This window comes from Centruroides vittatus, unplaced genomic scaffold, assembly GCF_030686945.1.
Source record: "Centruroides vittatus isolate TY-2023 unplaced genomic scaffold, ASM3068694v2 contig_620, whole genome shotgun sequence".
In the NCBI taxonomy this organism is placed as follows: Eukaryota; Metazoa; Arthropoda; class Arachnida; order Scorpiones; family Buthidae; genus Centruroides; species Centruroides vittatus.
In genome coordinates this window covers 1,646,914-1,670,685 of record NW_027122381.1, presented here as the reverse complement: position 1 = coordinate 1,670,685, position 23,772 = coordinate 1,646,914, and the positions used below count along the sequence as shown (strand labels likewise).

Sequence of the window (23,772 nt, the reverse complement as noted above, 5' to 3'; positions counted from 1 at the left end):
TTATATTTAAATATCTGAAGACAAAGTCTGCCCAAATAGGGACCACCATTTATTAATGTCATGTTCCAGATTACCACATAATAGCCATCAGATGAAAATCTACAAACTAAAGTTTATAAAGTATCGTTACCAGAGGGCAGCTTTTCCAATCTACATTTTCCAGCGCTCATTTCCTCATAGATAAAAAGCCAAAACAGCCCCAAGAAGGTATGAATGGAAACTAGAAGACGTCCGTATGTCACCAGTTCCTTTTTAGAAAAATCTTTGTATTTTTAATTGGATATATTTCTTGTTTTTTTAAAAAGACTTTTTAGATTTTTGGTGGCCAGTAGCCTAAAAAATAGGTCAGTTGCCAAGAATGTGTAGTCTGGAACACCTATTAAATGGTGGTCCCTATTTGGGCGGATTTTGTCTTCAGATATTTAACTATAACAATAGCCATCAGACAAAAATCTACAAATATTTATATATTAAAAATATCTTGTAGAATGTAATCTTTTGGCACTAAGAAAAATGTTTCATCCCATTAACAAAAATTGATAACCAATCATTTAGAATTATACTATCTTAAATACTTAAAATAAATGCTCAATTTTTAAATTAAGCACATTATTACATTACAACTCTTTTTATCAACAGCCAATATTATATTTGTATAAATGGAAAAAGCCTATCATTATTATGTGTATTTCAAGTAGTGTAGAGACTTTCACAATATTGTTAAATAACCACAAATTTTTCAATTTTAAAATTTGAACAAATTCTGCATGATGATAGAAATCAATAAACCATACTTCATTAGTATCAAAAATAGGTCATGATTGATCTGTTTCAGATTTCTATGAAGATTGTTTTAAAATATTTACAAGCAGATTTTAAAATAGAATTTTGTCTTTTGTAGTAATTTTTAAGCTCGTTCATTTACTGTCATCAAGACACTTACCTTCAGATCATTAACAGTAATATATTTATTACTCAAATTTACTCCAATTATCAAATACTATACAATATTTAATTTTTGTCTTTTATAACTAATAGGAAAAAAATGAATGATGTGTAAACATTCTATCTTGATTGCAACTGATGCCAACTTTTAATTTATTTTATAACACAGATCAAATATTCGACTTCCAGAAATCCAAAATTACCAAAAAATTGGCTATTTTTGAAACTGACCAGTTTTGATTTTGGCAGGCTATAGTAAAATGTAACTCACAACACATGGCCTCTTTGTTTTGGTTACCCTGGCAAACACATCACATGATGTCATAAGAATTTTAAGTGAATTAATACAGACGTTAACTAAAATTATGTCGTGTTCAAAGCTGCTTCTTGTACTTTTTAAATCTCACAACTTGACAAATGTAGGACTTATCATACAGGATGTGTTTAGAAGAACGTGGCAAAATTAATCACTTTGAATTGTTGCTTTTGTATGCATTTTGGTCTAAACCTCTCTTGACAATTCTTTGGAAAAACTGGTCCTGAGTTTAACTTCTTTAAAAAACTTTTCCATGTGACTTTACTCAGGACCAGTTTTCTAAAGAATTGCAAGAAATGAAGAGGGGTTTAGACCCAAAATAACAATTCAAAGTGATTAATTTTGTTTCCCTAAATAAAATGTCATTTTATTTATGCCAAATCAAACCATAATAAATCATCATGTATTTGTTAATAATGCCTGATGAGTGTGATCAGAATTTTATTTATGCATCAATATAAATAAATCAAACCACTCACACTTCATTGTAAAAATGCTGATTTTGATATGTATCTCTTTGTCCATGTTATGTCACCTCATTGTATTATGCAGAAAATTTTTCTTTCACTTGAATTCTGAATCTGAATGGAACAGAATTGGAGAAAGCTGAATAACAGTACATTATGGCCTCACAAAGATTTGAATCCAAGAGAAAGTATGACTCATCATCCATGGTAAGTTTTAATCCACTATTGGATGGTAGCAATAGTTTGTAAATTTTACAATAATTATGTTTTGCCCAAATTGTTTGATTGTTTTTGTATTTTGAAGCTGATTTTTTGTTATAATCAGTCAATCAAAAGTCTTTCTGCTTTATTTCTTACACCATTGATTTTGTAAGTTTCAGTTCTAGAGCAGCCTACAGATAGAAACGTCTGGCTTCTTTGCAAACTTCGTCTAAACCTTCCTTTTGTTCTTTTCACTTTTTTCTTCAGACCACCTTTCCAAAATTTTGGTCTATATCAATGTTTTTGATTTTTAAAATATCTGACAATGGCATTTTGCTTCTGTTGACATGAAAATTATAAAATCATATAATTTCATTTCTATCACCAATTGAAACAAGACCTGGAATTTTGAACATGTTACTTGAACTTAATTACTACTAAGATTTTCTTGAACAAATTAAAATGTAGTTTCTGCAGTTACTTCAAAAATTTGCATATTGACATGGGTTGTGTTAAATTTAACCAATAAAATTGTTTCAATCTTGTTCCATGCATTCCTTACTATTAGTTGAAATAAATGTATTTTATATATCTTCATAAATGTATTATTATTATTACTATTTTAATTTTTATAATGTTTATTTTTAACAAATGCATTATCATTAAAGATTTCTAAAATTGATATTTTTTAACATATATCAAATGAATAGATCCATTTTGAAATCCTGAAATTTCAAATCTTGACTTGTTAAAATGACAACACAGACATTCTATTAACACCATTATTGACAGTGACCTTCATGATATTTGATTCCATAACATAAATCAAACAACACCGTCATTAAAAACAAATTTTCAAGGAGCCTAGAAATAACTTTCATTAACAAATTAAACATTTTTTGAGATGTCAGGTTATGGTTGTTAAATCTGCTGTTCATTATTGATAATTGTTCTAAGATTTTTTCAAGTCAAGAAATTGCTTTAAGAATTATTTTCATATTAGACTTCATATCGAAATTTCAACATTTCTGAATCAAGTCAACAATGGAATTTTTGCACCTCCAAGACTTTGTATTTCAAAATTTTGAACAGTATCAAATATAAATAATCTGAGCATACTTACTCTTCTGGATTTTTTCTTCCTTGATAAGGATTATCTCTCATGGCTCTTGTTTTTGGATCATAATATGCAGAATTTGGATCTAAGTTTCTCAAATACTAAAAATTGAAAATAATTTTTCAAATTTATCTTTCTACGTGTATCGTTTAACTATACAGTATTCTATATTTAAATTAACCTTACTTTTGCAATATCTTCTCTTATACGTAAATTACGAACAGTAATTCGTTGTTTACTGTCAACTTTTGTACCCGGCATGTCTGCATTATCGGCGTATTTTTCTTCGTCTTCGTCGTCATCTGTATCACCGTCATTATTCTGTCAAATGAAATTATGGCCGGTTAATTATTAATTCATTATTATTATTAAAGAAAAAGATAAGGCTGGATTAACTTTTAAACTATAACCTAGCTAATCACTATAATATAAATAATTTGCACTAAAGGTAGGCAATTAGGCAATTGTACTATATAGTCTAATCGTTTAATTTAAAATTAATGCAGTTATTAAAAAATTTAATACAAGATGGTAGCCTAACAGCCTATTATTATACATTTTAAAGTATAAAAATCTTATTTTATGTATGAGATTTTAAAAAGTTCTAATAAAATTTAATTTTGATATTAAAGATTTTCAATATACCAAAAGCATTTCATTTTCTGTTGAATAAAAAATGTACATTCTGTAAAACTTAATAACTAAAGTAAAATTGTTTATTACTTACTGTTTCCTTTATAGTGCTAACTTCACCAGATAAAAGATCTTGCTTTAATTTTTCCTCTTTTAATTGCCTTTTAGCCTGTTTTAAAATGAATAATCAATAAATAATAATATAGAATCTTCTCAAATTCCTCAAATACTTAATTTATTGAAAATTATATAATAATTTAATTCAAATCAATTATAATGAAACTATTTTGACTTTAAAAATTAAACTTTTTTCTCTACAATTACATTTTAAAATTATCATCAAACAAATGTAAAAATTTCTGATTTCTAATAGGAAAGGATGATTCATATTAATTGGATGATAGGTAGTTTTGTATAATTATACAAAACTACCTATCATAAATCATAGCTTATAATTCTACTAGTCAGACTGATATACTTACAGGCAGACTAATTTTAGTATAATCAGATTAAATTATTCTAATTTATATCTGTTGAATTTTTTTGAATCTGTTTTAATTCATAACTTCACAAATTTAAACATGGTAATCATCAATATCTTTAGAAATATATATTCAAACGCTTCTGTTTTTGCTCTTTAAACAATTTAATTACATAAATTTAAAGCAAGCATTCCATACAAATAACAAATTTTTCTAGAAAATATCACTTAATTTCAGTTTTAATTATTATGTATTGCTATTCAGTCCATCAAACTGTGTTAGAATCTTCACCAAACAATCATCAAGAATCAATCATTTTAAGAAAAATAAAGATTATAAATGTTTAATTATCTTAAAGAGAAATTAGATTACATGGAATACCACATAAAAACTTGTCTCATACCATCTAACCATTATCTTTATTGTTTTCTTTATAACCTTCACATTTGTCAAATTATCACTACTAAAAATTTAGAGCTTTTTACATGTGATATGGCAATTTTACAATAATAGATGCTTTTTTTTTTTATCATTTTTATTTCTGAATCATCATAGGCCATTGATTTTACTACAGATATGTCTTTCTCAGAAAAAATTATGAATTTCCAAATTTAAGTAGTTTACTGTATAATCTTTGTTTACCTTCTTCACATATATTTTTTGTTTAAATGTACTGTACTTCTATATCAATAGACATATAAATGAAATTTTAAGAAAGTTTACACATCAATCATTTCTTGCAACAATTATTGATTTCCATATTTAATATATAATAATTTCAGAAAATTAAAAGTAATAAAACTACACATTTTTAGTTAATGTCGGATTCTTCTTTTAACTTTTTAAGCTTGTAATGATATAATATTTCTATAAATTTACCTCTTCGACTTTTGCAAATTCTTCCACAATAGCTTGATAATTTGCAGGGTCGTAGCCATTCCATCGATCTCTCTTTCCATCGTAGTCCAAATTTAAATCTGGTAATATAACTTCATCTTCGGCAATATCTTCGTTTGTGAATTTGGCACCAATTTTTCTTGGCCGCTAAAACAGAAGAAAAAAAATTAGACACATGCATTTATATATACACCCACATTATTGAAATTCAAAGGTTTATATTAAAAGCTAATCAATACGAAATTATAAGTAATTTATAATTCAATGGATAATAATTAAAACTTTCATTACTTTATTCATATTTATAACAAAAGAATCATTCGATTCCTGTTGATGTTAACAAAGCAAGTATAAATTTATTTTTCTGAGTATTGAGTCATTACGTACTAAAATTTACAATTTAGTAGTAGTTTCTATCAAGAAAATATATGATACTATTAAATTATATTACTAATTATTATAAAACATAGTGTAATGACTTTATTATAATTAAATTTTTCTTAACAACAAATTTAATAAAAGTTACAATTGTAAGAAACAGGTATATTTAAGTTAAAGGAAATCATCCACAAAAAACAATAATAAAATGCTCTTTTAATATAAAGATCACTTAGGCAATTATCTGCATTAAATGTATGAGTACATAACTTTTCATAATATAGAAGAGAATACATCTCAATTATATTATTAATCAGCTTCCAAAGAAAATCAAAACATCTTAAAAAATAAGCATGTCAAAAATAAAATAAAATAGGAAAAGAAAATATAACATTTTTTTCAAATACAATCTTGATTTCTGAGTCTGCTTATAATGCTCATATTGTAATTGATAAGAACAAATAACAGTGTATCATACAGAATAAATACAAATGATTGTAGGATTTTATCAGACTTTATTAATGCTACTATTAATAATTAAATTTAGCCTAGAGGTAGGTATTACACACCATCTCTTGATAAATTTAATAATTAATTTAAAGGGTTCTGGAAGAAACAAATTGGTCCAAAGTGGGACTCAAACTTGCAACTCCCGCATACCGTGTGATTGCATTGCCAGTTACATTAACTGGATCTCCATCCATCCTTTCATTTCCAGAATTATTAATTTAGATATAATCATACTGGTTACTCATAGTACTGACTGGAGACAACACGGTGCCAATGGCATATAACTTTAGCAATTGCCGAGTGCCATCAATGAATGTGACAATGAATAATCCATCACAACTAACCATCAATAAATGTGATGGATTATTTTGTCTGTGATGCACTCTTGCTGGTATCATTATGGGTTATTGGAACTATCGAGTACAATCATCTTGACAAGGTGATGACTAGTGAAGAAACTACTGTTATTGTTATTGCATAATTATTATACATTAGTTTCATTTAATAATTCAATAAGTGAAGTTAATACCTCAAAACAGTTTTTCTTTGTATGAGTTAAGGCACCACAGTTTTCACAAGCTCCTTTTCTGTATTTGGTGGCTGTCTTTGCCTGAAAAATTTAAATTTTATAATAAATCTGTACGATAATTAAAAATTATTATGAATATTAAATTCATTTTGAATAAAATTATATAAATTTTTTTCAGCAAAGTGAACAAAAAATACAGTTATGCAACAAATAAACAGTGAAACATTGTTTATATGTTTAATATTTGTATGTCTTTCATTTACAACTCATTTACTCCAACATAACAAAATATTTTATTAAAATTTATGCTTGGAATTTCTAAAAAGACAAGTGAAGATACCATTATGAATAGTCTACATTGGTGATTTTAATGAACTTTAACATCCTGGATTATTATTTTAAAGGATAATTGCTATTTAACGGGCAGTGTAATACCATATTTTCTGAAAATATGAACAATGCATAATAAACTTTCATTAGATTCAACAACTGAAGTGCCTTTGACCGGTGTGCTTCTTCTCTCTTTCTCTGTAAATCGCAGTTCAGTTGTTGAATCTAATTTAGTTTCACTCCGGTGTTTTTTTCCTTTATAATAAACTTCCATCTCTATTAAAAAGTTTTAATGCTAAAAGACACTCATCTATACTAATATTATAAAGAGATAAGTGTTTTGGATGTAGCAGATAATCTCCAAAAGTACTCATCCAATTTCAAAAATTCTTTCACCAATATTTAGAATGGACCTTCAGGGTGGACATAGGCTGTATATTATTCAGTTAAACATTCGTATAAATTTTAAAAAAATATCATCTAAGATTAAGGCTTTTATGTTCAACAGATGGCACTAACTCCGCGAGTACAACGACCTAAGTTTGCTTTTCTGTGAGGATGAACTAAAGCAGATCATCATCTATCTATCTATATCAGGGATGAACAACACGCGGCCCGCGGAATGCTTACGGCCCGTTAAACATGTTTATGTGGCCCACCAAGCATTTCTAAAATTGAATTTATTTTATTGACTTTCTCCCATCAATATATTGTTATAAAATTAATTATAATAAAATGGTAGTACATACTAAACCGAAACAATTTTTTGTGGTGAGTTACTCACTTGTCGGCGACTTGTTCAAACATGCAATACGAACGCGCCGCGTCTGTGCTTGTTTGTGTTTGCTTCTGTCACACAATCAGTCAGACTGGTAAGCTGTTAACTAGCAATTTTAGCAATTCTTGTGTTTCTTGAAAGGCGCGAGTGCAATATTATTGTCAAAAAGGTAATATTAGAGTTTTTTTTTATTCAAAATTAAGTTTTCCTACAAATTTTTTTAACTTTCAAATTTTTAATCCATAATAGCATGTCGGAAAAGCAAACAAAAAAACGGAAGGTTGCGGATGAGCACAGGCATTTCCAAGAAAAGTGGAAATTTGATTATTTTTTCACTTTCGTCAAAGATAAAGCTGTATGCTTAATATGCTCAGAGACTGTGTCGACATTAAAAGAATATAACATAAAAATGCATTACGATACAAAACATGAACAACAATATAAAAACTTAACAGGACAACTCCGGATAGATAAGTTTAATCAAATGGAGAAAAACTTGGGAAAGCCAACAGGCTATTTTTAAAAATCAAGCTATTTTATCAAATACGGCAGTAAAGGCTAGTTTTGTTGTCAGTCAAATACTGGCAAAAAAAATGAAACCCTTTGCAGATGGAGAGATGATAAAAGAATGTCTGACTGCTGTTGCAGAAATAGCATTTCCTGATAAAATAAATATTATTTCAAACATTAGTTTATCAAGATTCACCATTGCAAGGAGAATTGAAGACTTGTCCGAGAACATAGCAACAACGCTTCGTGAACGCATTGCAAAATTCGAATACTGTTCTTTGGCACTTGATGAGAGTTGCGATATTAGCGATACAGCACAACTGGCTATATTTTTACGTGGTATTGACACCAAATTTAATATTACCGAAGAATTGTGTTCACTGATTCCAATGCAAGGGACTACAACCGGCAAAGACCTGTACGATGAACTAAAGTCTGTGTTGGAAAATTTTTCAATTTTATTAGAAAAGATTATTGGTATATCGACAGATGGAGCACGAGCAATGTCAAGCATGGAGGTAGGAGTATCGGGAAGGCTATTTCAAGACATTAAGAAGGTCACAGGAAGGGAAATATTCGTTAACCACTGCATAATTCACCAGGAAAATTTGTGTGCGAAAAGATTGAGTTTGCCAAATGTCACAGTACCAATAATTAAACTAATCAATTTTATAAAGTCGCGTGCGTTAAATCACCGTGAATTTAAAGAATTCCCGAAAGATTTAGAAACTGAATATGGCGACGTGGTTTTTAATACCGAAGTACGTTGGCTTAGTAGAGGTGCAATGCTAAAAAGAGTATACAACTTAAAAAGCGAAATACAATTGTTCTTGGATATGAAGGGATATGCCTTTCCTCATTTTGGTAATAAAGAATGGATGTGCGATTTTGGGTTTCTTATCGACATGACTCAGCATCTCAATGATCTTAATGTGGAACTTCAAGGCAAAGGACAGTTTATTCACAATTTGTATGATAAAATTCAGGGCTTTGAGTGCAAATTAAAATTGTGGAAACAGCATCTTTTGCAGAATAATGTGTCTCACTTTCCACATTTAGAAAAAGAAAACGTTACTACTTCTCAAAAATACGCACAATATATAGACATTTTAATCAACGAATTTCAATTACGATTCCAAATGTTCAAAGCTGAGAAGACAGCGGTTTCCACGAAAATGTTTTCCTCGCCATTTAATATCGATGTGGATACAGTTCCTGAAGACTTTAAAATGGAAGTGATTGACATACAGAATAATACCGATTTAAAAAATGTATTTTTCTCAGTAAACATCGAAAATTTTTATAAATCTTACGCGAGCCCTGAGAAATTTCTGCTTTTGACAAAAAATGCAAAGCAAATGATGTCTCTGTTCGGAAGTACGTATGTTTGCGAACAATTATTTTCAACCACGAAATTAATCAAAAATGACCACCGATCAAGACTGAGTGAAGCACGATTAGAAAGCTGTGTACGTGTAGCTACCTCATCAATTCCGGCTGATATTGATCAGCTTGTATCGAAAAAACAGTGACAAATGTCTCATTAAAAATTTCAAGTAAATTCGTTTTTCTGTTCTTTTCTTGTTTGTTTTTATTTTGCATTAAAATTTGTATATGAAATCTTTACTTTTTTTTAAATTTTATATTTTTTATTCTAATATTTATTAAAAATAAAGTTTTGTAAATTATTAAGTGTTACTTTATGTGCGGCCCGCCAAAAAATTTTAAAATTTAAATTGGCCCGTTGATTAAAAAGGTTGCTCACCCCTGATCTATATAAATAAAAATGTAATGTTTGTTTGTTCCTACCAATTCCTTTGAAATTTTGACACAATGTTGCATTCGAATACACACGTGTTTTTATATAATATACGTGTCAAAATTCCCCCCACTGGGGGGAGATGGACAGGATTAAGGCTTACCGTGAAGAACTCTGCTTCTATTATACTATTTTAGATGTGGTTTTTTGCGTTTTTGATTGTGTTTTAATAAGGTATGTCAAGAAAATGTACACTAAGAAGGGATTTTTTGAAATTCCTCCCATAGGGAAGTGTTATACATTTATAATAGATACATTTTTAGCCACAACAATGCATGGCCAGGTCTGCTAGTCTTTTTATATTACTTAAACTGTTTTACACTTTCAATGACTAATTCTAACTTTATTATTGTCAATAATGTTTTCTTGTTGACACAAGCCATTTCTTACAATTGGGAATATGTTAAAAAGGTTATTATTTGAAACTATCCTCAGAATATCTCAATCATTCATCAATTTTTAATACAGCATAGTAAAGGTACCATAAGACAAACCCTAAAGGTGTCAATTGCAGAAATAAATCAAGATTTTAACCAATTTTAATATTTAGCAGTGTAAAAAATAAGATTTTTTTTATTTATCCAGCTTACAAAATTTATTATTTGAGTGGCTAAAATACAAGTAGACCAAGTCCAAATTTTCACAGTGTGCTACAAAACAAATTATAAGATTCTGTGGACAAACAATTGCCATTATGCAAATGGACTAAGTTCCTCAGCCTAAGAAACACTGTCATCCATTTGTATCATGGCAGATGTGTGTCTGCAGAATCTTATAATCTACTTTGTACAAAAGTACACAGTTTTCTCAATGGAGAAATTTAAATTTGCTCTACTTGTATTTTCAACTGTTCACCAGAAATTAAATTTCATTAAATAGTGCCATTTTCAATACAAAACAAAAAATGTAAATTCAACATTTTATAGATGTAAATAGAAATTTGTAATACTCTACATTATGTGGAAGTCTGACCATATTATTAAGAGTGTTTCTGATTCTTTCTCTTAATGTTATTTAAATAACTCACTTTAAACATTTATGATAATTAAATTCTTTTTAATTAAAAGAATCATAATATCCAAAATAAAAACTACATTTTACAAAAATAAATACAAATATCTCAATATGTAACAAGTTCAAACACCACTATTTTCTAAGAATTATCATATCCACAGACTTTGTAATTATTAGCCAATGAACAACTTTATTTTACCCAAGAAACAGAATAGAAGAAAAGGATAAATCGTAACTAAATTGTAAGAATAGCTATGCCTATATCTCCACAGAGTTCAAACCAATATAAAACAACTGCAGCTAAATTAAGGACAGACATATGGTACTTTAGAGTATGTATGAGAGAGGGAATTACGTTACCCATGTTAACATTACCAGAAAATATCAAGAATGTCATGCAAAAATACAATATGAAGACAGTTAGAAAATAATATTGAAGTCAGTTATTAGACTGGGTAAAGCTGTTGATTGGCTAGTAATTATGAAGTCCGTGGATGTAATAATTCCTAGAAAATTACAGTGTTTGAACCGGTTACATATTAAGGTTAAAGAAACCAAATAGAAGCAATAGATAAATCATAAATAAATACAAATAGTTTCTATATTCTATATTTGACAAACCTTTAGTCCCCTAACAAAATGTTCTTCAATTTTGGTATAACTTTGTTGTCTTTCCGGCTGAGGTCGCTGATGTTTGAGAGTGGGACAGGAAGAACCAAAGTACCAAGGAGCAGTTGCTATATATTGTGGAATATGAGGATTAATGTCTCTGAAATAATAAAATTCCCATTATAAAACTTTGTTTTAGAATTTTAAACTTTAGAAAAAAAAAATTAAGTTATTAAAAATTAATACTACAGTAGAATCCTGATTACCAAAGTTAATGTGGATCAAGGTCAGCTTGAATAATCAAACATTCTGATAATACAGAATGTTTGGTTTTAAGTGAGTGATTTCATAACAATATTTTTGTCTGTTTTAATATCATAATTAATATTAATTTTAAAAAAAAATGTTTTTTTTTTAAATACAAAAGGTCACTTGTGTAAAATCTTTTTATGACATCTAGAGTGCTTTTTCAAATACTATACATTGTCCAGCCAAGATTTATGAAGCAAACTGTATTGTATTGCATTCTTTTCTCTATTTTCAGAGACTCTTCCCTAATTCACTTGAATTAAACAAGCCTCATTCAATTTGATTTGTAAAAAATATAATTGACATATATTATTGGATTGTTCGGAAAGTATTTCGTTTTTTCCATAGAAAAATAAACGCGATATTCTTATAATAAATAAATATTTTATTGAATTATATATTGACCATTTTGGTCAAATACCTGTTGTCATTGTTTCTGGTAGTAGCATGATTTCACATTCATAAAAATTTTGATCTTTGTTTACAAAAAACTGATCCAAGTGATTTTTGACATTGTCATTTCAAGTAAATGTCTTACAGTTAAAAAAAAATTTGTATAGACCAGAACAAGTAATAATCTGAGTGTGCCCAATCTGGCGAATATGATTGGTGTGATAACACATCCCATCTAAGCTATAACAGTTTCTGACGAGTTACCAAACTTGTGTGAAATTTGGCATTATCGTGGTAAAACACTACACTTTGTTTGTTGATCAATTCTGACCTTTTCTGTTTGATGATATTACTCAAATTGTTTACTTGATGGCAGTGCACTTTCAAATCAACTGTTAAATTGTCTGGTAACAGCTCAAAAAAAATTTCTTTAAAATCCAACCACCGAGAGCATCTCTCGTTAATAACGTATGGAACCCATATATCGAGCTTTGAAACAAAACCAATTTGTTTTAAGTAATCATAAACGGTTCAATTTAACAAATTTAATCTCTTAGTGATTTCACGTATTGTTATATGGCAGATTGCTTCGATCAGTACCTTTATTTTGTTTTCATTGGCTTCAAATGGCCATCCAGAATGTGGCGTATCTTCGATATTAAAATTGCCAGAACGCAATTTTGTAAACCAGTTTTGGCACTGTCTTTCTCTCGACACGTCTTCTCCAAACATGTACCACAAGTTTTTTCTTGTTTGAACAGCATTTTGATTTTTTAGTTATAAAAAAGCAAAATATGCCAAAAATGATGCTTTCAATTTTCCATATTTGACAGGTCACCGAAAAAAAAACAATTGTACAGAATCAAACAAAATTTTTTACAAATAAGCCTTAAAATGTCAGCTGTTAAAGTATATAATGAAAATGTGGTTTAAAATAAAACTGGCTGGTAAGAATACATCTAATTCCTCTAGTAATAAAAAAACGAAATTACTTTCCGAACAACCCAATAGCTCTTTCTAGTCTGATTTTCTAAATCTAGATCACAAGACCGTGCATTTGCACCTCATTAAAAATGTTTAATTTTTATAACAGTGTAATGGATCATTCAAAAGGTATATTTAACAAGAAATATGTTTTCTCTGAATATTTTTACACTGTTTGAAATTATTCACAAGAAATTTTTGAAAACAAATTATTTTAACAAGAGCTACATATCTTTTGCCATTTTCCCATTGACATGAATCATCTTTGAACATCACTGTTTTGTCTGACAGACATTTAAAAAAATAAGCCCATCCATCTGTGTTGAAAACAGCCTATTGTCCAGTACATTCTATGGCAAAACTATTTTGCATAGTCCTCATCTTATACTTCTGCATTTTCATCAAAGGTTTTATTAAAAACTATTCTGTGCATCTTCTCACGTGTGTGTTGAATCTCATAAGACCCAACTATTGTTCAAAGTGTTTGGCTTTTTCTCTAAGATGATTTTCATCAACAAGAATATTCTTGTCTCTACACTATACAAATCAGGTCAGCATGCACATTTTGGCATCCAGATGCTCAGATTTATGCATTCTTTTCTATTCAATTCTCTCCATATTTTTCAGCTAGGTACAGCAAGTATTTAAAGGATTGCCAGTCTTTCACAACTTTAGTTTTTTTTTTTTTTTGCTTTCTCTGCAGTCTTTTTTTATGAATACATTTTCTGCTATTGCCAAATTTTAGTTTTCTTTTGTGTGCCATTTTTACTTACTTCAAAATGAAAACAGTCAACATACCAATTAACTGGTCCCTATCAACAATGAAAATGTCAACATACAATTCAAATTTTACAGCAAAATTTATACAGCATAAATGTTTAGTTCCAGATAAGATACACGTAGCCAAACTCAAATCTGATTGGCCAACAATTCAGTCATCAAGTCATAGGTGTATTTGTTACATTGTCAAATTTTGAAAATTTAAAAAATAATTATTTTAAAATTCAAAGATTTGATTGGTCAATTGGCATTTAAAAAAAATAAAAGATGGTTTCTTTAAGCACAAAATACCTTAAAATTTTACCTTTATGCTATTCAATTAGAGGCATAATTCTACACAATATCAATCTTCGACTTCATGATATCATCTATCCCTTGAAAATGCAAAAGAAAGCACACAAAATTAGACAAGAAATAAAGTTGCTGGATTTAAATTTTAAGCTAGCAATGCATGATCTCAAAACTACTTTGACTTGTACGAGTAGAATGGAGAATGCATTGAGTCTATGGAAATTAAGTTGGGACAAAACTAAAATATGAGTTAGGGAAAATCAAGTTATCAAGAGTGACTGTGTTATCTTTCGTAACTACAATTTCAGAAAGAAAAATAATATGAATTACATAAACAAATGGATGTTCAAGAAGATATTTGTCAAAAGCAATACTCTTATGAAATTAGTGTTAATATATATTAAAAACATTCCATAATTCAGTATGTAAATATCTGTAAAATTCATGTTTTCTTAATTGAAATTTCATTTTTAAAAGCCAGTTAACTTTCTTATTCTTGATTGTTTATTATTTTCTATGATACTTATATTGACACAGCTAATTCTATTCAGATGTTACTACACAATATTTAATTTTTATTGGGTATTGTAATTTTAAATTTTGTAATCAAAGTACTAATTTAAAAAAATAATAGTAATAATAATCACAACATAGTAATTTCCATATTAATTAATTAAAATTTAAGACAAAGCCTATTGAAACAGTCACCTTTTTATTCATATTCACTCTTATGTTCTAGAACACATCCCATGACAAGCTGATCTTTCCTTTGACAATCAATTGGTTTAAAGCAGGGGTGTCCAAACTTTTTGCCACAAGGGCCAGATTGGGATTTAAATACATTTGTGACAGGCCACGTGAATATGTGAATTAAAAAACCTCATTATGATTAAGACAGAATTGAATTTTATTTTTTACAGTTAATTACAGATATACCAATACTAAACAAACATGGCTAAATTATACATAATTAAAAATTATTTCATGCAACTTTTAATTGGAATGATGGAACCGTGTTTTTTGCTGAAGAATTTCTTTAAAGTTGGGATTAAAATCTGAAACACCAATTATAAGCAATGATTGCAAATGATCATCCAATAAATTTGCCCTATACTTTGATTTCAGATACTTCATCCTGGAAAGTTTGTATGCACATATAGGTAGTCAGTCCCAAACATAGAAATAAATTTAAAAGCAAATTACTTTAAATTTGGAAACTCTTTTGCACTCAAAAATTTGTGAAGTTCAACCAAGTTTCCTTTCTTGTATTTATCTTTAATTTGATTGTTACCTTAAAGAGCAATAATTTCCATTTGAAACTGACTTGAAACATCAGCAACGTTGCAGTCAAATGGATTTTGAAACAACCGAATTTCCTTTGAATTTGTGTCAAGATCAGTAAACCGTTTTTGAAATTCTTGTTTTTAAATCTGCAGACTTTTACTGCAAATCTGGTTGGAAATTGTTAATCAGTTTCTGTAATCAATTCTTAACAGCATGGGAAATGGGTAAAATTATAATACATTCATTCATCTGACTTTCGAGCAATATCAGCTTTGCCCTGAATGCTTTGATTTTCGCAAATAAATCACAAATTAAGTTGTTTTTATCTTGGAGCTTTAAGTTCAAGTTATTCACGTGTGTCAGAACATCTGCAAAAATAAGCCAACTTCCAGAGCCACTCAGCATCTGATAAAAGTGGTTTGGCATAATTTTTCTCCACAAGAAATAAATTAATTTCATTTCTAAGCTTAAAGAACTGCAAGAGCACTTTACCACAGCTAAGCCATCGAACTGCAGTATAATACGACAAGTCAACAGACTCGGATTCAATTTGTTCAAGAAAAGATCGAAATTAGCAATGATTGAGTGCATGTGATCAAATAAAATTTACGACAGAAATAACTAGTTTCAAAACACAGCTCATATCAACATGTTTTACACATAGTGCTTGTTGATGGATAATACAGTGCAGAAAAATTGGTACCAATGCTCCTGCACCTTTACAAGCTTTTCTAATTTGTCCAACCACACCGATGTTTGCACGAGACATGTTTCTTCCTCCATCAATTGTCACACTTTGGAGTCAATTCCAGTGCAAGTTGTACTTTGTCAACATTTTCTGTACTTCTCTGAAGATATCTTCTCCAGTTGTAATGCTGTGCATGCTGTTAATGGAGGCTAATTCTTGTGTGACATTAAGTTTGTCGTCAACTCCACAAAGAAAACTAAAAGTTGTGAGGTGTCACTAACATCAGTTGATTCATCCATCACGAGAGAATGCCAAGTGAAACACTGCACTTTACCAGTAATCTGGTAGAGAATATTGTTTCCAATATTGTCAATTTGACGAGCAACAGTATTACGAGAAAAACTGATCATTTTGAAAAGTTTCAACTTTTCTGGGCACAACTCACCAACAGCTTCCATCATACCCTCTTTAACGATCCATCCATAAAGGGTTTTTCTTCTTTCGCCAACAAATAAATAACTTTCAAGCTATGGTCAATGCTTCATTTTCTGAGTTTGCCTTTCTAAATAAATTTTGCCAAGTACACAAACTACAACATATTGTTTCAAATTTTTCAGTATGCTGCTTGTCCTTAAATTGTGAGTAGGTTGAAGCATGTTTTGTTTCATAATGTCGACATAAATTATATTCCTTCATTACAGCAACAGTGTCATTGCAAATTACACATACAGCTTTGCGATACTTTGACTGCAATTGCACAAAAAAGTATTTTACTCCCCATTCTTCATTAAAAACACTGAACTCGTCATCAACTTTTCTTTTTATTCTTTCCATGTTTAAACCTTAAAATAATATTAAACTTCAAAATAATTAATTTGTAATACATTAAATATGAACTTAAACATACCAATTTACAAATGAGTCATACGCAACAGAAGACAACAGAAGGCAATCCCGAGGTCAACTACAGAGATGCCACATACAATGCTCTCGATTCTTTCTTTTTCCCCCTCTACTCAATAATACAAAGACAGCCCACAGAATCTGTGTATAAGTGTACCTCAATTATTCACCTGCCTTCGTATTAATTCGGTAGTTACCGAACAAGAGCCCAAAACAATATTTTTACGATTGTAAATTTAAGTAAAATTTTATGTATATATTTTTTCATTGTTATTATTTTTAAAAATTAAAAATCCTTTTTTTATCAAATATGATTTTTGCATTTTTTTCAATTTTCAATATACAAGGGCTATTTTTTAAATAAGGTCCGTTTGTGAATGATAATGAGAATGATGCTCAATTGCAGCAGTGTGCACGAGCATCTGCTTTCAGCATGCTTTGCACGTGTTTAGATGCCATTTTCAGTCAAATCATCTGTCTGTGTGCCGAGCTGTAAAAGTTTATAATGTTTAAGAAAATTGAGTCGCCCGCCGACTGTAAGATACAATCCGTTATTCAATTTCAGCATGAAAGATCACGATAACTGTCTTTTGGGACAGGAAAGGGACTTTGTTAGTGGATTTTATGCCAAGAGGCACAACAATCAATTCTGATGCTTATTGTGTGACCTTAAGAAAACTCTGCCATGCCATACAAGACAAGTGGCGTGGCCTAATGTCTTCCAGCGGCAGGCGGCAGATTTCTTTGAAGTCGGAATTTTAAAAATTTTTGAGCGGTATGACAAATGTTTGAACAAAAATGGAAATTATGTAGAAAAGTAGATAAAAGTATGTAGAACATGGAAAAAAAATATATTTTAACGATATTTACAGTATTTTTCTTCTTATCAAAAAACGGACCTTATTTAAAAAATATCCTTTGTACATTTTTGAAAATCAAATGGATTCGCATGAAAAAATCAGTATTTTTCAAAACCCTGCACGGGCCAGATAAAATCACCTGCCAGGCCAGGGCTGGCTCACGGGCCATAGTTTAGACACCTCTGGTTTAAAGGAAAAGATTGGGTCATTGTGAAATGTATTCCAGAATATGACAGTAAATATAAAAAGATATCTGTTTTAATGGGCTTTCTCTTCAATTTTGATCAAGCAAAACATTAAAATAAAGTAATGTCCTTGGAGTTAATTTTAGATTAATGAAAAGTAAGTTACTTAAATCATCTTTGACAATCAGACAATAGCATAAAATATTTTTGAAGGAGTTCATAATTTAAACTAAGAAAAATTTAATTATTAATTCATTGTGACAAACTTTTTGAAATTAAATCCTAATAGCAAAACATATACGAGCTTGATAGTGAATGAATGAATTTAGTAATAGATTTATTCATTTGATATCAAGAACAGAGCATCTGTTATAATGTACATTTTTAAAACTTTCTGCCCTAAGGGCACCAAAAAGGCCTTTTTTTCCCAAGCACACTGCGAGTTTGATCCACAATGGAGAATGGCAACATATCTGAGCTAGACCATTACCAAAAAAGTACATGGAGTCTTTTCAGTGATTGTCAATATCTATTATTTATTAATGTCAAATGATCTGCTGTATTATTGGGCTAATTCTGTAATCAGTTATAAAGTAATTTATCTAGAGGTAGGTGGTTAGGCCACTATCTCATAATAATTTTAATAATTACAATAAAATTAATTTTTAATTTAGAATTTAATAGCTCTGGAAGCAATGGTCAGTTAGAGGTCTGGGTAACATAACTGGATCCCATCTGTACTCAAATCCACAACTCTCGCACAGATGGGTCAATTCTTTTCTTCCAGAAATTCTAAGTTAAAAATTAATTTCTCATAGTTATTAAAATTATCATGAAATGGCAGCTTAACTGCCTAGATCCAAATTACTTTATAACTAATTATTAAATCAGCCTTATTGTAGCCTGATAACACAACAGATTATTTGGCATTACTTAAAAATTGAGTTAATGAATTGATTGTTTATATATCCATTATTTATTACATATTCATATAGTAGAATCTTGTTTAATTAGCTACTTTTTGTGGCAAAAAAATTCAAGAAAATTGTGAATTATTAGAAATTTAATAGATATAACATGTAAATAATTATAGAAATTAAATTATTTCTTTGAATGTTTTATTTGTTTAATGATCATTCATTGTGAATGATATAGCTACCATTTTTAACCTTTGATCATTAAATAACTAACCAATTAAATTAATCACTCTTTTTATAACTCTTACAAAAAAAATATAAATTTCTCCAAACACACCTTCCTTCTTCATCAACAGCAGCTGGAGCAGTACCAGCTTTCCTGGCTTCTTCTAATTCTTTAGCTTTTCTCCAATCCTCTCTACTTCTCTTTTTTGGTTCCTCCATGTCTCTGTTTTTAATTATCTCCGAAATTGGTCTGTTGTTTGGATTCATCTTGCTGTTAAAATTCAAAATCAGTATTAGAATTAAGATAAGTAGTTCTTTGGGGCCGTCCATAAATTACATAAGGGCGATTTCGGTCATTCTAGACACCACCCACCCGTGTAAGAAACCGTAATATTTTCTTTGATCCCCCCCTCTCCTTCACTATCTTACGTAATATTTAGGCATAATTTTATAGAAAGATTTTAACTAAAATAAATTTTTTAATGAAACCCTAAAACCTAAGATCCAAAATATATAATTATTAATTAGTTAATTAGTCTTTTATAAATAATAGTACATATTATGTTAACAAATTTAAAAATATAAAAATTTAATGAATTCGAATGAACAATTTATTTTAAGAACTTTATTTTTTAATTATTAATAATCTTTTTATTATCATCATTAATCAACGTCATAATATTCATTTTTATATTAATTTTCACAAAAGGATGCAAAATACTTTGGCAGATAGACTAGCACGTGTAAACAGAAACGTCATACAAATTAAAACAAGAGAGAATAGAAACCACATTCCGTTGCCATATTAATTACATCTTGACTACGGCCAAGAAAATAAACTACATGCTGCTAAAATGTGCTAGGTGCACCGGGGGACTAAATCATAAAGCTTATAAAACTCTATATAATGGGGCAATACAACCAATGCTACTTTATGCAGCCTCCAGCTGAGGTCACGTAACTAGTAAAAATTCAGTAGCAAGTAAATTACTCTCTCTTCAAGGACAGTTTGCCATCAGAATTTCAAAGTGCTGCAGAACTGTTTCTACTAATGCCTCTCTTATTCTAGCAGAGCTCCTTCCTTTGCCACTATGTATTGTAGAAAAGGTTCTAAACTACTACATCAAGACTCGACAACAGTCTCTACTCCTATCTATGATCATCACCCTGTAAACATCCCTCATTCAATCATCCCCAGGGTACATTTGGTGTCATCTGCTTCCTCCATGGATAACCATGCAGACATTAATATCTACACAGATGGGTCCAAAAGCCCCCTTCATGTCTGCCCAAGTACCTGTATCATCCTCCAAACTGACATATTTTGCCCAAAATATGTTAGAAGGTACAGATACCTCCACATACCAAGCTGAAGAAGATGCTGTCTACCAAGCTGTTCAGTGGACCACTTCACTACCAAACAAAACTCTGTCTATCAACATTTACAGTGATTCTTAGTCTGTCCGAATAGCTCTATTAAATCCTAATTACAAAAGCAATAAAATCACATATATCCAGCACCATATTAAAAATCTTGTAAATAAGATAACTTTTATGTTTGTTCGTAGCCATACTGGCATACTAAGAAATGAAAAAGCCGACTTTGAGGCTATGTCAGCTGCAAAGGACTGCACTCACATCCCTCTCTCTCACAGCAGCCTTAAAAGTTATATTTATTACAACACTACGTAAAAGTGGAATCAACAATAGTTGAGCAATAAAACTGGTAGAATAACATTAGAAGACTTTATTTTCCTAGTGTTGAATGCAGGTTCTCGTCACCACTCAGAGATTTAACGTTTGCTATTGCTCAACTGCTTACTGAGCATGTATAACCGCACAGAAACCACCTCTCGCTTTTGCTCTACAGAAAACCTAGACACTGTCAACCATATGATCTATTATTGTCCAATTTACGATCAAGATAGACTTATTCTGAAATTAGAAATCTTTACGCTTGGTTTCAGGTGGCCACATCCATTCAATAAGCTTGTTCGGAAGCCACTGTTTGATGCTTTTTACAATTATGTTCAAAAAATATGGAAGATAAGACTATTTATAATTTCTAGTTTTACATTTTAGTTCTCACTAAAAACCAAATACTAATTTGTGTTTATTTTGTATCATGTATTCTTAGTGTTCCATAGTACCCACAAGAGTAATGCACTTATTCAAATAATAAAAAAAAAATGAGAGCGACAACTACATGGTCTTTCTCCCATGATAAAAAATGTGTCTGCTAGCGTTATTATTTTATCACATCACACTTGATAGCGTTAGTACAATAAGCATTCTTAATAGAAACCACCAAATTAAAGCAAAATTGAAAACTCCACCACTCAATAAGATCAAAAAATAAAAATAAGAATATTACATAAGACGAGATCTATTACCCTCTACCAGAGTGAGAAATCGTAAGAAATCCTTGACCCCCACCCACCCTAAAGTACCTTACGTAATTTATGTACGGTCCCTTTGAATTGTGTTGGCCTGATGAATTATAATTATAATAATAAAAAGATACATTTTATTAGCTTTATAATCTGCTTTAACATCCATTAGTGATGTTATGGTAATTTATATGTTTTATGATGTAAATACAGTAAGGTTGTGTCTTAAGTTTCTTTTTAGAAAGATTGACATTAACAAACATTTCAAAATGAACAGCAAACAGTCAAAAATTAAACAAAAGAAAATGAAAGACAAAAACAAAAGTGTAAATGCAATATTTTGGCAGCATAGAATTGCTATTGTTAAAAAATTTTAACAATATTTTGGTGAAAAAAACTAGTAACTATTTTTATTCACTTGCAAACATTCCTTTTTTTTTTTACATTTTATACAGACAGTACATATTCAAGAAGACAAAAATAAAAATTCAGGCTTGCTCTCTCTCTCTTCAAACAAAAAATAGAATTGATTCAATGCATCAAATTAGGTGAGCAGCATGTGCAAAGCATTAAAATTTAGCACCTTCTATAGTTTTAACAATAGTAATCAATTTGGATAAGACAAAGTGTTCGTATACTCCACTCAACTATAAAGAACCCACCAATTTTGTGTTAGCTCTAATTACAGCTAAAATGCACTTAAATGAAATGTGAGAGTTCTGAAGAAGTGACATTTCACTTTAATGTCACAATATTTACACAGTTTGCAAGAGATCATAAAAAATGACAAAAGTCAATTTTAAGACTTGTCCAAAAGTATAAGGACAGCACAAAACAACATGATTTTTCTCAGCTGGACACAATATTTGCATCCAGAAAATATTAAATCCAGCCGAGAAAAATCATACCGTCGTGTGCCGTCCTTATATGTTGGAGAGACAGTCACACAACTAGCTAGAATAGTTTACTGCAAGCAAAATATCCAACAGCTAACAGTTCTTGGAAAGTAAAGTTTGGGCCCACCGGCATCCAAGCAAATAAAACTACCGAATGCCAGCAGCCGACGGCAAGTTTGTACCCAACCAACGGACGGACCAAGCAGTTTTTTCCAAGTTTAATTCACGTCGGTAACACTTAAATAGGGGCCAGTTTCCCATAAAAGACCTCTCGAAATGCACCGTGATGCATGGGCAAATGCATTTTCCCCTCGGCAGATCATTCACACGTCACAGTGGCACACGTCAAATAAAACCAAACTGGGTAAAGTTCAGAACATTCAAAAACTTCATGGAGAGGAAATTCAATTTGCCCAGTTTCCAAAAAAATTGACAGATCAAAAGAAGTTGAAAACATACTTGAAACAGGAGGAGTAATCGGGAAAGAGAAAGAAATTAAATGGTACAACTTTTTTAACAGATATTTATATGGGCAACCAACGACAAGACTTCCACCCTTCAACTTTCTGCCCAAAAATCAACACAGAGTTGGTTTGAAACCAGACCAGTTTCAAAGTTTTGAGGAACGGCTAGGTCCATTCGGTAAAATTGCACTTAGGTAGCTCCTACGGCACGAGAGTCAGTTTTTAACACATCAGTCTACCACCTAGTCTACATGCAAAGCACATAGACATGTGCCTGGGTGGAGGCGAGCTCAGACACCCCCTAAAACTATATAATATCAAGTACTCCACGAACAGCCAAGTAGGCCACTCGAAGTCAGCACAGTCACATGGGCTAAATAATGGAACACCATGATCTTGGAAGTACCGCCACGGGGACTACATTGATGCCCTTCTACCACTCATTCTTTGTAAGTGGAGTCTACCGTATATAAGCGGTAAGCTTATAACTTCCAAGTACATCCTTACGCATTTATCTTTTCATACACTCTTGGTCACACATCAATATACATATAACAATTTGTCATGTAAGTGCACATAAATAAATCATAGGACATTTGTAAAACGCCGATTGGAAGGATAAAAGTGATAATATCTCTTCGTTTAGGTTAATGTTACGTATGGTGCCA

The 23,772-nt window shown here is 30.3% G+C and overlaps 1 protein-coding gene across 2 annotated transcripts in view; it reads right to left on the bottom strand.

Annotated features, from left to right (window-relative positions):
- Positions 1–23,772, bottom strand: part of Slu7 (Pre-mRNA-splicing factor Slu7) — a 45,637-nt gene that overhangs the window by 21,541 nt on the left and 324 nt on the right. The window contains exons 2-8 of one of the 2 annotated variants that reach the window (XM_067275415.1): positions 19,467–19,625; positions 11,548–11,695; positions 6,476–6,556; positions 5,041–5,205; positions 3,770–3,848; positions 3,233–3,348; positions 3,053–3,147 (exon numbers count right to left, since the gene is read on the bottom strand). In XM_067275415.1, coding sequence (XP_067131516.1) covers positions 3,053–3,147; positions 3,233–3,348; positions 3,770–3,848; positions 5,041–5,205; positions 6,476–6,556; positions 11,548–11,695; positions 19,467–19,621 — 839 coding nt within the window. In that variant the 5' untranslated portion in view covers positions 19,622–19,625. Of the gene's footprint in view, positions 1–3,052; positions 3,148–3,232; positions 3,368–3,769; positions 3,849–5,040; positions 5,206–6,475; positions 6,557–11,547; positions 11,696–19,466; positions 19,626–23,772 lie in introns of both variants that reach the window. The other variant, XM_067275414.1, reaches the window with a different exon arrangement.